The sequence below is a fragment of the Triturus cristatus genome, chromosome 9 (assembly GCF_964204655.1).
Source record: "Triturus cristatus chromosome 9, aTriCri1.1, whole genome shotgun sequence".
NCBI lineage: Eukaryota > Metazoa > Chordata > Amphibia > Caudata > Salamandridae > Triturus > Triturus cristatus.
The window spans coordinates 1270009876-1270024643 of NC_140592.1; the positions used below are offsets into that span (position 1 = coordinate 1270009876).

At 47.0% G+C, this 14768-nt stretch overlaps 1 protein-coding gene across 2 annotated transcripts in view; it reads right to left on the bottom strand.

Annotated features, from left to right (window-relative positions):
• Window positions 1-7477: 7477 nt before the first annotated feature.
• The window catches only part of LOC146799737 (uncharacterized), a 40652-nt gene continuing 33361 nt past the window's right edge, over window positions 7478-14768 (bottom strand). For both annotated transcript variants that reach the window (XM_085627421.1, XM_085627420.1), the window contains exon 3: window positions 7478-8079. In XM_085627421.1, coding sequence (XP_085483547.1) covers window positions 7700-8079 — 380 coding nt within the window. In that variant the 3' untranslated portion in view covers window positions 7478-7699. The remainder of the gene's footprint in view (window positions 8080-14768) is intronic.

The window sequence follows — 14768 nt, forward strand, 5'->3', positions numbered from 1 at the left end:
GATTGAGAGCAAGCGGTCTTTCAGCATGGGCAAAGTTGACAAGCAGCAAACCAAACTGCAATATGAGGCCAAGAAACACACCAAGGCCACAGCACCCTTCGCCTCGGACGCGGAACCTGATCTGGAGGCGGGTGCAACAACCAAACTAGAGCGCATGATGCTCAGTATGCAGCAGAGTCTGCACACTATTGACGCCAAGATTGACCACATCAACATGCGTATGGACACCATGGCCTCGAAGCTTACAAAGCACGACTCACAGATTGCAGAGGCGGAGCAGCGTATTTCGACTGCGGAGGATCGCGTGGAGGCGATTAGTGTTACATGTACCAGCATGGAAAAAATGCTGGAGGTAATCAGGGCAAAAAATGAGGACATTGAAGCGCGCTCCCGCAGAAATAACCTTCGAATTACTGGGGTTGCGGAGACCACCAACACTGGCCCCATGGAGTCCTATGTCGAGACGATGCTTACAACACTGCTGGGGGCGGAGCACTTCTCAAAGGTGCTCATAGTCGAGCGGGCTCACCGATCTCTGACTGCCCGGCCGGTCCTGGGCGCTCCTCCGCGTCCTATAATTGCCAGACTGTTGAATTATAGGGACAGAGACACTGCGCTCCGGCTGGCTAGGGAAAAGGGACGGCTGGAGTACCAAGGGATGAAGGTAGAACTGTTCCCTGATTTTAGAGTTGCAGTGCAGCAAGCTCGCCGGGAGTTTCAAGCGGTTTAGAAAAAACTGCAAACCCTCAAGATCCAGTATGCCATGTTATACCCTGCTCGCCTCCGCATCCAGCACAATGGGAAGACACGTATTTTGACACCGAACGATGCTCTTCACTATCTGCGGCGAATTGAACGACAGGAGAAGTCATTGGAGAAGGGTGGGAACTCTGATCCGGAAGACTGAGCCCTTGTGGCTTTGTTGGAGCTGTTTCGAACTATCCTGCTAGTCCTCTGATGATAATTTTAAACATGTGCAAAGTGTTTGATTGGTCTCTATGTCTCTATAGTGTGAAAGTCATCCAGAAATTGTTCTCTTCTGTTTAATGGGGACCGTGCATGGTTGTGAGTTATGTCGACGATGGTTAGGCGGGCCTTGGAGAGTACTCAGCGCCAGATGCTGACTCATTGATTGATTGAGGTTCTTCGCTAAGGATATCTGATGCGACGTCATGTATTGGCTAGCCTGTCTCTACTTATCTCGGCCCACCCTGTTTATGCAGGGGGCCGAAGGGCTACTAGCGAACCACTATATGGGAATACCCCACAAGGTTCTGGTTATGGTTGGTTTTTTTGGGGGCGTCCCTACAGGCGAGCTGCTTTTCTCCATTCCTAGCTTCATGTGGGAGGTGGGAGGAAGATTTGTTTGTTTTTGTTCTGATCACGGGGGGGGTTGTTTGCAGTATGTGTTTTATGCTGCTGTGGGTGGGGAGGGAGGTTGGGGTTCCATATTGTATTGGATGGACATTGGCTAGACTGGCATAGCGAGCGTAGTATGGTGTAACTCAAGATTTCATTCTCCTGTGTGGGGCTCGGTAACTAAGAGGTACGGGCATGATGGCTATGCAACGGTCTAACGTCTCATGGATTAGCTGGAATGTGCGGGGTCTTAACAATGCCAAGAAAGTGTGACAGGTGTTATCCTACTTGGATAGGCATCATATCCATATAGCCCTGTTGCAGGAGACTCATCTTACGAAACTGAAAGTTCTGCCGGCTCTCGCTAGGTGGGCGGGGGTGCGACTGGCTGCTTCCTACTCTTCGTATGCGTGGGGCGTTATGATCCTGGTAAAAAGGGGTGTTCCGTTTGTGCCGACGCATGTGGATGAAGATGTCGAAGGACGCTTTATTATAGTGCAAGGTCAGCTGTATAACACGAAATTGACTATTGCGAATTTATATGGTCCCAACGTGGATGATCCCGTTTTTTTTTATAGTATTTGGATCGGATGTCCGCGACGGCTCTCCCCCTCCGGCGAGCTGCGGTAGCTGTGCAGGACGGGATGAGATCTCTGAATCTCATAGACATTTTGCGCTTTAGACACCTACAGGATAGAGAGGGTACGTGTCATTCATATGCGCAACAGTCTTGGTCCCGCTTGGACTACTGGCTCGGTATGCCGGAGGTCTGTACCTGGACCGTAATGGTGAGGCATCTGCCTCGAACACTGTCGGATCACTCACCGGTCGCTCTGGATATGACATTGCCATCTCACGTCCCTCCCCCCTTTCAATGGCGCCTACAATCGTCCTCATTACTAGATCAGGTTTTTTTGGAGGGGATCCGGGAGGCTATTAATGAGTATTTCGCATTGAATACGGGGTCTATTCAGACTTTCGAACTGCTGTGGGAAGCATTTAAAGTGACTATACGGGGGAACTGTGTTAGTCTGCAGGCCGGGGTGCTGAGGTCGCTGCGTCGCTCCATGCTAAAGCTGGAGCAGGAGTTAGGCGCTTTAGAACGCCAATATGAGGACCGTGCGGACTTCAGTACGTTGGCGCGCATTAAAGAGAAAATAGTGGACTACAGTACATTGGCTGACCAAGAAATAAACCATATGTCGCGTCGGTGCAAGGCACGCTATTACGGGGAGGGGGGTCGACCAGGTCGGGTGTTAGCTAGTCGTATATTGGAACCCCAGAATAGAGCATGCATGATCCAAGCAATCTCCACTGATGCGGGCATACACTATGACGCGCAGAGTATACTGCGAGCCTTTGTAGATCACTATGCTGGGCTGTATGCTCATAAGCCCACTGCAGATGCGGCTGAGCTCGAATGCTACCTTGAGGACATCGCTTTGGTATGGCTGTCTCATAGGCAGCAGGATTTCCTCATGTACCCGCTTACATTGGGTGAAGTGCGCGATGCTATCGCAGCTTTGCCGAATGGAAAGGCTGCAGGCACGGACGGATTGCCGGCCGAATTCTATAAAGAATATATAGATCAGTTTGCCCCACGTCTCCTGAAGTTGTATGAAGAGGCATATGAGGCTCAGTGCCTGCCGCCAACCATGCGAGAGGCGCTAATGATTGCTCTCTTAAAACCGGGGAAGGCCCCAGACAGCTGTGAATCTTATCGTCCCTTATCCCTTATAAACACCGATGTGAAAATCTTAGCAAAAGTATTAGCCACTCGACTACAATTGCTTCTTCCCGTTATGGCCCTTCCAGATCAGTCAGGGTTTGTACCCACTCGATCCACATCACACAATTTGCGTACGCTTTTTGCGGTTCTGCATGGTTTGGAGCCCGGGCTGCCAGCAATAGCAGTCCTCCTAGACGCTGCGAAAGCGTTCGACTCGATATCCTGGTCATATATGATAACGGTCCTGCACCGTATGGGGGTTCCATTTGCTTTCACGAACTGGATTAAATTATTATATACTAATCCGGTGGCTCGAGTTATGATTAATGGGCAGCTCTCCGAAGTAATCTCTATCCAGCGGGGTACGCGGCAGGGATGCCCACTATCGCCGCTATTATTTGCACTGGTGTTAGAGCCCCTGGCTTGTAACTTGCGGCAGTGTCATGCCCAGACAGCCTTGCGGTTTTTGCAGCGTCCGCTTGCAGTCTCCATGTACGCGGACGACATGGTGTTGTATGTCCGTGAGCCGGCGAGATTTCTTGTGCAGCTTATCCGAGAATATGTTAGGTTCGAGCGCTTTTCGGGCCTGGGCATCAACTGGTCCAAGTCGACTATACTGCCGCTCATGGAAAGTACACAGCCATTTGACGTGGAATACCCCCTAACGTGGTGCTCAGACGCTGTGAAATATTTAGGAATTTGGCTGTGTAGGGACCCGCAGGCTGTCATACAAGCTAACTTCGGCACTGCCACCGCGCGGCTTGAGGAGCAGGTGACTAGGTGGATTAGGTTGCCGCTCTCGTTCGCGGACCGGATAGCGCTGATGAAAATGGTGGTTCTCCCGCGTTTCTTATATCTTTTCTTGAACATCCCGGTGCATCTGACACGACACTTTTTTGACAAGCTGTGCTCCCTTTTGATCACGCTAGTTTGGGGAGGTAAAAAGCCTCGCCTTAGGTGGGAGACTCTAACCCTTCCATATGATCAGGGCGGCTTTTCGGCGCCTGACCTTCACCTCTACTACCTTTGTGCGCAGGCGCATTATGCTTACTATTGGCAACACGACCCAGCCTATATTCCACATGTGGCGGTGGAGGCCGGTGCGGTAAGCCCTATACCACTCAAGGCGATGATAGTAAATGATTATACGGTGTTTGAAAAGGGGGAAGTCGATACCCTGCAGACTACAGCTGGGGCCTGGCGCGAACTAGGCAGGCGAGCGCATAAGCTGCCGTTATATGCTCCTGCGATGCCGCTCCTCTACCACTCGGACCTCTCGGTCACTGGTGAAACTGGCATGCGGCACCTCCTTAAAGACATGGAGCTGACCACAATGGCAGATGTGTTCCCGAATGGCTGATTCATCGCTTTCGATAGTATCAGTGCCCGAGCCAACGTTTCCGCTATGCATATTTTTGCCCTCACTAGACTGCGCTCTGCGATGCGGGCCCTATACCCTACTTTTCCTATGGAGCCTCCGTCGCTGGAGGCGCTGCAATTGTTCTACACTGCTACGTCTAGAGCCAAATTAGTTACTCGGCTTTATAACACGTCACAGAAGGAAGTGCCATCGGAAGCGGCGGCCGCATTGGCCAGGTGGAATGCTGTGCTTCCAGAGCCGTTATCTGAGACTGACTGGTTGGATAGCTGCCGTCTAATAGGTAAACTGATCAAATGGTAATTTGAGACTAGTACACTATAAATATTTGCATCAACTTTACTACACTCCGGCGCAGCTTCATCGGTATGGGCTACAGCCGGCGGACATTTGTAAGCGTTGTGGTGCCCAGGGGGCTGACTTTTATCATCTAGCGTGGGACTGTCCCAAAATCAATGAGTATTGGGGCTTGATTACAAGAGCTCTTGGCCAAATGATTGCCGAAGCGGTGGACTGGGGTCCACAGTTATGTATGCTGGGGGTTGGGGTTAAGGTGAAATAATCCAGCAAAAAATGTGTATCCATAGCACTACTCCTGGCTAAACATAGGATCTCCCTGTGCTGGGGCAGTAGGGCAATACCTACCATTAAGCAGTGGCTGCAGGTTTTGACTTACTGCCGGGACCAGTTCACGCGTTATGCAGAGGAACTGCCCGCTAAGTCCAAACCGCGGGATATATGGGGACCGCTCACATCCTATTTGTTGGCAGTTGCGGATGTCTGAGACCCAAAGCTGGTCGTCTGTTCTCTCATGCACGATAGCCCTGCACTGTATTTTCTGTGATTGTTGTATCTGTGAATCCACATGCCCTGTGTTTTGTACCGTGATACCATATGAGTTACGTCATGTACATGCATGTCCTAAGCGTATTATGCCGATGCCGCATTCTGAATGACTGTATATCGTTTGTGGTGGGTTTTGTATGAAAACAGAAAAGCATAAATAAACAAAAAAAGAAAGTGATAGGGATTACTTACTACTCTCAAAGTTACTACTAAAGTCACTGATGAAAAAGTTACTAGACGTAAACTTACACTGCAAGAGTCTGTAAACTAACACCAAAAGTGTAACATACTTTACATTTCTAAATCAGGCCGTGTGTTGCGTAAGTGCTAAACTTCTTGAGTCCACTCCTGATTCAAGGATTTTTTAAGCTAAGTTTTAATTGCTTCAATTAATTAAATAATAACTTCCCATTGCTCAGAAGTTACTACTGCTAGTTTTTGTAACATCAGGTCTTTGTCTCATGGAAGTGGTCTGCTCTCAGTCTATGATAAGTTATGATACTAACTCTTTGTTTTTTTTTCAGGCAAATTGCCTGGGATGGATAATCCTTTTGAATAATCCTATGGTTTAAGTTCATCTAGGTGTGAGTGGGACCTCGCTTGTGCTGTCTTCCATGTTAGCGTTACCTCACTACTACCACCACCACCATTAAGAAGGCACCCTGGGAAACCCTGCAATAAAGGTATTGAGGATTACGGGAGTCAGCAGCCATTGCTTCATCTATTCAGGTAAGAGAACTAAAAAGTGAAGAGAACTAGTTAATTTAGTAACTTCTACTTAGATAAGTGGCTGTGTGCTGCAAAAGTGGCAAAAATTAACCTCATCAAGCAATAAGACAGACTAGTCTGTGTTGTTCCCACTCTGCTAGTGGGGAATTATTTGTGTATAAGTAATGCAAGTAGCCTAACAGATACATTTATGGCAAGAGATTTCAGAAGCAGATCGGAAAAGTCTAGTCCCCGTGGAATGCCTCCTGGTGGCCTGTTGAACTAGGACCCTCACACACTCCTACTGACCATGTATGTTCTATGTTTAATTCCTTCCTAAATATATAATAAACTATGTCAATGAATGTTTTATTGTTCATACATGTTTTGGCCTGAAACAGTGTGTTCTTGTACGTAATTCCTGTCAAATGAAAGTAAGACATCCTCCGTACAATGTTTGTATGTGTCTCCAATTGTCCTCCTCCTTGTTCAATCCCTGAGAAGTATTTTTGATTGACATATTCAGTGTACAGTATTGAATAATTCACTAAGTGAAAACAGGATAAATTATGGATGCTTGAACAAACAACAGTCCTGTTTCCTCAATAGAATAATGATTTGGTTGATGGTCTTGGAGGTATCTCTTCATGATACAACATTACTTGAACCTCGGCATCACCCTGAACAGCAAACTCACCATAAAAATCCAGACCAACGCAGTCTCCTTCACCAGCTTTCTCACCTTCTGCATGCTCCAAAAGATCTTCAAATGGCTCCCAGTCAGCACTAGAGACACCGTCACTCAAGTAATCACTAGCTGCTTGGACATTACATCACACTCTAGGCAGGAACTACCATGCACCTCCTAAAGAGACTGCACACCATACCTAACTTGGAGGCCAGACTCATCCTCGACCTCCCCAAACAGACCCCCCATCACCCCTCACCTCAAGAAACTCCAAAGGCTCCCCGTCAACAAGAGATGTCCATTCAAGATTCTGACCCACAAAAAAAGAAAAAAAAAAAAAGATTCTGACCCACACCTACAAAGTCCTGCACAATCAAGGTCCGGCATACATCAATCACCGCCAGAGCTTCCACAAACACTAGACACACCTGCCCCTCCTCGCTCACACCCCCAGCTTCAGCCAAAGCAACAGTGGAAAATGCTCCTTCTCTAACCTTGCAGCGAAGTCCTGCAGCAGTCCCAACCTCTCCACCCACCCTTCAAGAATTCAGAAAGAGACTCCAGATCTGGTTGTTCAATGGATTCCACCCGAGCAGATGGCTCTCAGCGCCTGGAAACCCTTGTGGGTAAATTGCTGCGCTATGTAAATCCTGCTTGATTGATTGATTGATTGATTGATTGGGGAAAAGTCGATGTACACAGTTTGTGACTGTTCAGAAGCAGCGTTTTATCATTAAAAAACAGAAGGCTGTGCTAATTGCAGACAAGACAGATTGCGAGTGATATGCAAGGAACAAACCACCCATTTATTTATTTTTACAAAGAAAATACACTCACAACAGGCTCACTCCTCTCCCCAAACAAATAGTGCCAATGTCTCATCAATGTCCAAAGTCCTACCCTTTCCCCAACTTCCCTTCCCAATTCCCAACCTCTCTACCCACAACAAAAGTCCCACTAACCAAAACAGGTCTATTGAGAAAAGGGCTTCCTAGAGGGCATCCAGGCGGGCATGAAGGTATGCCACCTCTTGAGCCAGGTTCTGCTGGCCAAGAAGAATCAGTGCCAGCTCATGTAGGACACGGCGGAGGAGGCGATCTGTTGTTGATGATGCACAGGGGGTTGGGTACTGTTGGGTAGTAGCAGTGGTGAATCCTAGCTGCTGGCGGCGGTGGCGGCGGTGCTGGCGTTGGTATGGCTGGGATGGAGGCGGCGAGCTAGGCTGGCTGGAGGCACGTGCTTTCTCTTCCTCCTCCTCCTCCTCCAAAGCCATCAGCTTGCGATATTCTGCTGCAATGGCCTCTATCCTCTGGCACCGTAACCGGGCGGCTAATTTCTGTCGGGATTGTGGACCTCCGGCAGTAGGAGTAGCTATATCAAGAAAGAAAAAAATAATTAAAAAACACAAAGTGTCTCGATCTGTACAAACAGTTGTTTATATAGTGGCACAGTAGCAGAGCATTGCTGGTTCCCAAGGGCCATTGGAATTTTTGATGCGATTAGTCACAGGGCCAAGTTTTCTGCACACTAGCATCACACAATAGCACTGACTGAAAGGGATTAAGCCAGAATACCACCAGAATAAAAAATTCATTTTTTTCATTTAAAGGATTACATAGTGAAACTAAACAGACACTTTGTGTGCAATAATTATCTCTCATTAATAAGTAAGACGGCACAATTATTGGTATTCTTGACGTACAACTGTAATGGAGGCATGCTAGCGCCAGGTCTGCTCAACTCGGCAGACCACAGAATTTTTATGGGGAAGCTCTAGTGGATAATTTATTAACTTTTAATTCCAATGGCCCTGCTCTTCTCCAACTGCCTTTTTAATTCTACCATAACTCCAAGAGGCAGGTGGATAAATACTACGTCACACATGTCAAGTATAATGGATATCCTGTCGGCTGTAAGCAGACAGTGGACAAAATGATGCCCTACCCTACAGGGAAGGGAATGGGATATATTTTATTTGGCACGTTTGTGAAAGAGTATCCCATCCGCCAAACTCTAAATCAGGCACTCAGTCCCACTTTCCCCCTGACCTCGGCCTCCACCACAAATTATTTTCAACATATACCTTCACTTGGAAGTAGGGAAGGTTACTCTACTGCAAGGTACGTTAGAGGGATTACGCTAGGTAAAGTTTTAGCTATATAATAGTGCGGTGTCATTAATCATTATGCGCTATGCCGTTGCTTGGTCAGTCACTGTGGTTGACAAATGACAAAAGGGAAGAATTTAAACTGTCGTAAATCGGTCACGGAAGCCATGAAATATAAATCACTTTGGCAGACCAATGTGGCCTATACAAAGAATGGAATTTTTAATTTTTTAATTTTTTGGTAGGCTGGGACAGAAGTAACGAGTGGGCACTGGGAAACACACCTTGTTTTCAGTTTGTAATGCATTGCAGCCTTAGTAATCACACATTAACTGAAGCGCACGCACATTGAAAAGCCAACACTACAGTCCCGAATTGAACCATGCTGCAGTTAGGTCACGGATGGTGAAATGCCATGGGCAGGGAGGTGACGATGATGGGTGAGATAGCTGAGTCGCTTAACAAATACAGTTTACTTAATTTGTGGGCAAGTGATGTAGCAAGATTGTGACAAGAGTCAAACGTGTGAGAAGGCACTGACACCTCCTCAAGCTTCCCCTGAGATGTACCTCGATTTTTTACGGTGCCGGTGGCAGTGATGGCAGGGGGCCACAGGCGCGATGCAGGATTAATGTATTTTTCAGCCACACAGGGCCAACATGAAGTGAACCGCAAGCTAGGTCGAGGGAAGGCAGCCGAACCCACGGCACCTCTAATACATTTCACCCGAATGGAAAAACAAGGGCAGTACAGCTGAGGGGAGGGGTCTGATGTAGAAGCACACAGTGGGGGCAGCGTCCACACAAGTTATTTGATGGTTTAGGTGTCTTTCATGGCACATATTGTGTGAAGTCTAATCCCGCTTTTTCAAAGGGGTCCTCAAGGGGGTGCTCGGCTATTTCGCAAAGTTTGGTCAGCTCTGGTTCCTGCTCCTTCTGGTTTGGCTATGTGAATATTACCATCTTTAACCATGACAAATTGCAGCTGTGGTGACTTATTTGGCTGAGTTGGTTCATCTGAGTTCTTGAGTTCTTGGGCATATCGGTCGCTACTCTAGTCTACACTGTGCATCTTGAAAGCGCCTGGCACTGGGGAAAATTATTTCCTCCTCTTCCAAGACAATAATGGGGGAGGTGGATAAGAAAGTGGAGTGTATGGAGAAGATCTTGAATACAGGGTAAGCTAGTGCCCCTGGTTGGATATCGCTTGAGTTGTCTGCAGGGAATACATAATAAGAGGGAAGCACTGAATTATTCTATCCTCTCCCAGACTCTGCTGTTGGTTCTCTGCCAGCCACCTCCCAGAAGGCCATAGACCAATGTATACATCCTGTACAATTGATGGAACTGGCAGTCCCGAGAGGCCACTTGAGATTGATAGACTACCCAAAAAGCCTAATGATGTAATCAGTAATGACCCTCAGGGGTCGACCAACAATATAACTTCTCCATTGGACTCAGCAGGTGCCTCTCTCTCTCCACTTCCTTTAACTTTCCTGTGAGTTCTCCTGTGATTTGTGGCTCCTTTTCAGATAAAACGGAACTTGACATTCACGCAAACCAGGATGGGTTGACTGGGCAGGACAATTAACCTAATGTGATTGGACTAAAACCATGCAACCCCAAGGGGCCAGTGCTACAGCAGGGCTGGTCTGATGATTCAGCTACTATGGCCACTCAAAATTTAGATACAGATCAGCAAGAGTCAGCTGAAGGCTTTTTTTCTTTATCCGATTCCAGCAGTATGTCAGATTTGGAGATGGCAGAGTTAGATGCTGACGGCAATGGAGATATGGAGTTAATGGCGCCTAGGAGTAGACATTTGTATTTGTACTTACCTTACGAGTATTCTCCTCCAAACGCAAGTGGTCCTGCAGTTGGAGGGCAGGGTTGTTGGACCCCAATTAGACTATGGTTTTACGCACCTGTTTTGCTTCTATCGTGCTGCAAAGAAACGGACCAAAGCCACGCCCACAAGACACACCCATGCCTCATGACAGGCTATTTAGGCACTTGCACAGCGCGTCCGCGCAGCCTGTGATTATGGTTGATTGAACCCCACACTTTTATTTTCCTTTTTGCACTTTGGTGCTTTTTAGAAGGTGCCTGGCTCCTTTCATGTGGCCGCCATATTGCTCAGGGCTCAGACCCTGTTTTTATACGTTTATGATTTTCTTTTATCCTGATTAATTCATATTTGTACTTACTTTACCAGTATTCTCCAAACGCAAGAAAGAATGCAGTTGGAGAGCGGGATTGCTGGACCCCAGTTAGACTTTTGTTTTACCCACCTGTTTTGCTTCTACCGGGCTGAAAAGCAATAGACCAAATCCACGTCAATCCCTCATGAAGGGCTATTTAGGCACTTGCCGAAGGTGTACCAAAGGCAAGTCCATCCGCGCCCAGACAGTGCCCAGGGCCCATCTAGGGCAACGTCAGGTCTTCTCAGAAAGAGAACTGCTTGCCCTTGGCCCAGGTAAGCATGAAAAATACACCCATTTTAATCTTGTTGAAACTAGAGATATTTCGGTTAGGTGTCCAGAATGTAAGCTCTATGCCTAAATCATGCGATAGGTTATTACGAACAGCCATCTGTGATAGATGAAATGAGGACATCCTCAAATATCAATTTAACATTTCTTTAAATTAAATGAATACTTATTTGCCAGATCACTTGTAAAACATGTCTTTGAGGTCTCTGAGCTTATTGATAGCCTTCCACTGGATTTGATTTTATTAACGGAAACATGGGCGGTCAAACGTCAGGTCCGGATATTGCAACAGCCACTCCGAAGGGATATGCCATTGATAGGGTAGATAGGCAGTTGAAAAGAGGGGGGGGGATCTAGCAGTTATCACCCGCGATTCATTTGCAGCCACTTTCTCTCCACTCATAAGCAATTCCTGCGAAGCATTGAGTTTTGGTCTGGAAATCACCAAGACTCAATCCTTTAATGGACTCTTGATCGCCCCCCCCCCCCCCGCTCCAGTTCGAATTTTACTAATTATATCAATGCAATCCTGGAGTCATTGTCCCTGTAAACTGATTTTATAGTTTTAGGTGACTTTAATTATCTTGAGAATAAATTAGACAGGGATACAGAAGCTCTCCTGGACCATATGGCTAGCTTTGGCTTTTCCCAGAAAATAAAAGGGCCTACTCACAATGCGGGACACACCCTGGACGGCATCTTCACTAATAACGTTCATTTGGGCAGTACTAGAAACCGTGAAAAATATTTATCCAACAAATTTTAAAGGAAAGTCACAGAGGACTCATCCCTGGCACAAAATCAGTTCATTTAGCTTTAAACGATCTTCTAGTCAGAACAGAACCGGAAAGTTCAAGTGATCCCGAAGAGTTATTGGCTGCATACGAAACGTGGATGCAGCCGGTTATTCATACTTTAGCACCTATGAAAAATAAATGCCAAACAAATAAAAATACATTCTCTGCCCCTTGGTTTACAGGGACCCTGAAAGCTTTTAAAGAAAAATGCCGTTGACAAGATTGGGCTTGGAGGAAGGAGTACAACGAAGAGGATACAAATACATATAGGAAGTGTACTGCAGACATTTGCAGCAGGACAAGCAGGAAATTTGCTACGCAGTAGGCATGTTGCACCTCCAGGCTAGTCACACACCTAAGGTGGGCAACCTTATGTGCTCCACAAAAGAGGGGGTCCACCATCTTGTTTTTGGCGGGATTTGGACCTCTGGGACAGGGTTATGCCCACTCCCCACAGGAAGTGGAAGTATAGGGGGCGTAGTGACCCCATGGGTAAGCAGCCCATTGGCTACTGCCCATCACTCCCCTTAACATCCCTAAATGTAGTATTTAGGTGGTCCCCTAATACCAGGAAATCAAATTTGTCTGCCTGAAAGAAGAAGGACAGAGAAGAGCCAAAGACGTGAGAACTGTGGACAAGCAACTAACTTGGTGCAAAACCCTGCCTGGCTGCTGCTCTCATGACAATGCCCGACCCTGACTAGTCCACAAGTAGAACAGCCTCCCCAAACCCTTGGAGGTCTGCCCAGCACTTCATCGACCCAGCAACATCTCCCTTGGAGCACAGGCAACACTTCCCTACCCCACCAGGAACCAACCGCATCTGCCAAGGAACAGCATTCTGTCGACCCCTGAGCCCACCAAGGGAGCAGTACCCCAAAAAGAGGTCTTTGTTGCTCCAGGAAGTCAGATCCGTCTCCCTACCACGTTTGGAGATGCCAGGACCCCCAGGAGTGGCCCGGCACCAATACCTGAGGTACTGGAGCCAGTTGCAAGCACAAAGGCTTGTTTGTGTTCAGTTGGACCACCACCGCCACAACTTTCCTGCACATCGATGGACTTCGAGAGAGGCCAGCTCCACACCGACAGTGGCCTTGCTGTGTTTATTCTCCCTCTTCTGCAGGTACACCAAAAACCATGACAGCCTCTAACTCACTGACCCGCCGGACAAAACACCTCTGCACCTGAACTCCCATGCCCCAGCTCACGTGAACTGACTGTGTGTCTGTGGTCCTGAGATCCTCAAGTGCCAAGCCCACCCATGTTCTGCCAGACTGGACCTCACTTGCAGCCTTTATCTTACAAGTACTCTTCCCCATTTACTTTAGCGTGTTGCGTTCGAGGCAACCACTGCGTAAAGCCCCTCTTCACTCAGACAACCCAGGGCAGGTAAACTTGAACTGTTGGTGCTTCCTTGGACCTTGACTCCTACTTACCTTAAGTCCAGAAGCACAGTCCTGGAAGTCATCTGTAAGTGTACCCAAGCAGTGAATGTTTCTCCCACAGGATAACATTACCAAGTTCGAGGCTCAGGCCTCAAATCTGACAGCTCTCATTTTCCACTGTTTTTACTGTAATAGCTGATAATGTCTAAAGTAATTACCTGACTGCGACAATCTTGGTGTCTAAATTAATATAAAGATCATCATTATTTTTCTAAATTGCTCTGGAGTTTCTTCTTGAGTGTGTGTCTCATTGATTGACTCTGTAAGTGCAACAAATGCTTAACAATACCCTATAAGCCAAAACTGCTCACCCACGTTTACCACAAAGATAACATTTGGGGTTATTAATTTAAGGCCTGTAAGCTAATAAGGGTCGTCTGGACTTTCTACATAGTGTACCTCAGTTTGGTGCACTACATAAAAAGCCAGCTTCCTACACCTTACTTTAGCCACGATTCATCATCTCCTGCAGCCACATACAGAGGAACACAAAGAGGACTCTCCCTCGCTAAAGACAGAGCACACTGTGGTGATGCCCTTTTGGACACACATTGGTCCCCCACTGGAGCTTTATATTTTATATATTTTTGCAGACTTGGTTTAGCTAGATTGTTTTTACATATGTGCTTGCATGATATTTTTCTGCGAAGCCGCAGTATATGCCGCTTGTTTTTAGGAAGCCTTTCCCACTACATAATCTGTACTCCTCGTTCAAGACTAGAAATAGTGCAAGATACCCTAGTGCTTACGTTGTCCGCTCAGAGGCAGCTTCTAACATCATTGCATAAGAGCTGTATTTCTGATACAGTGATTTTATTATATAAACAGTGCCCTGTTCCTTTACGGGTCAAAGGGGACACTCCAGCCACGACAGATCTGGAATGGCCCCTGTTCTTGATATGCAGCCCTGTTAAAACTGATCTTCAATCTTGATCCCGCAGAGAGGGATTGACAATCCACTCCTGAGCGAGTCATTCAGGCCTGGGGTCTCACGCTATCATAAGAGATCAGGCATAGGATACACTCACTAGGCTCTCAGAGTAGAAATAGAGCCTAGTAGGAAAAGATATAGACTGCCAGTGTTGGGATTGTTTATTCTTTACACCATGTTCATAATGCAGGTTGGATTGCTGTGTTTCATCTGCCTAATAGTTGCAGCTCATTCTCTCTATGCAAGAATATGATTGTTTCAATAAATGTATTGAAAACTTCCTTCGTTT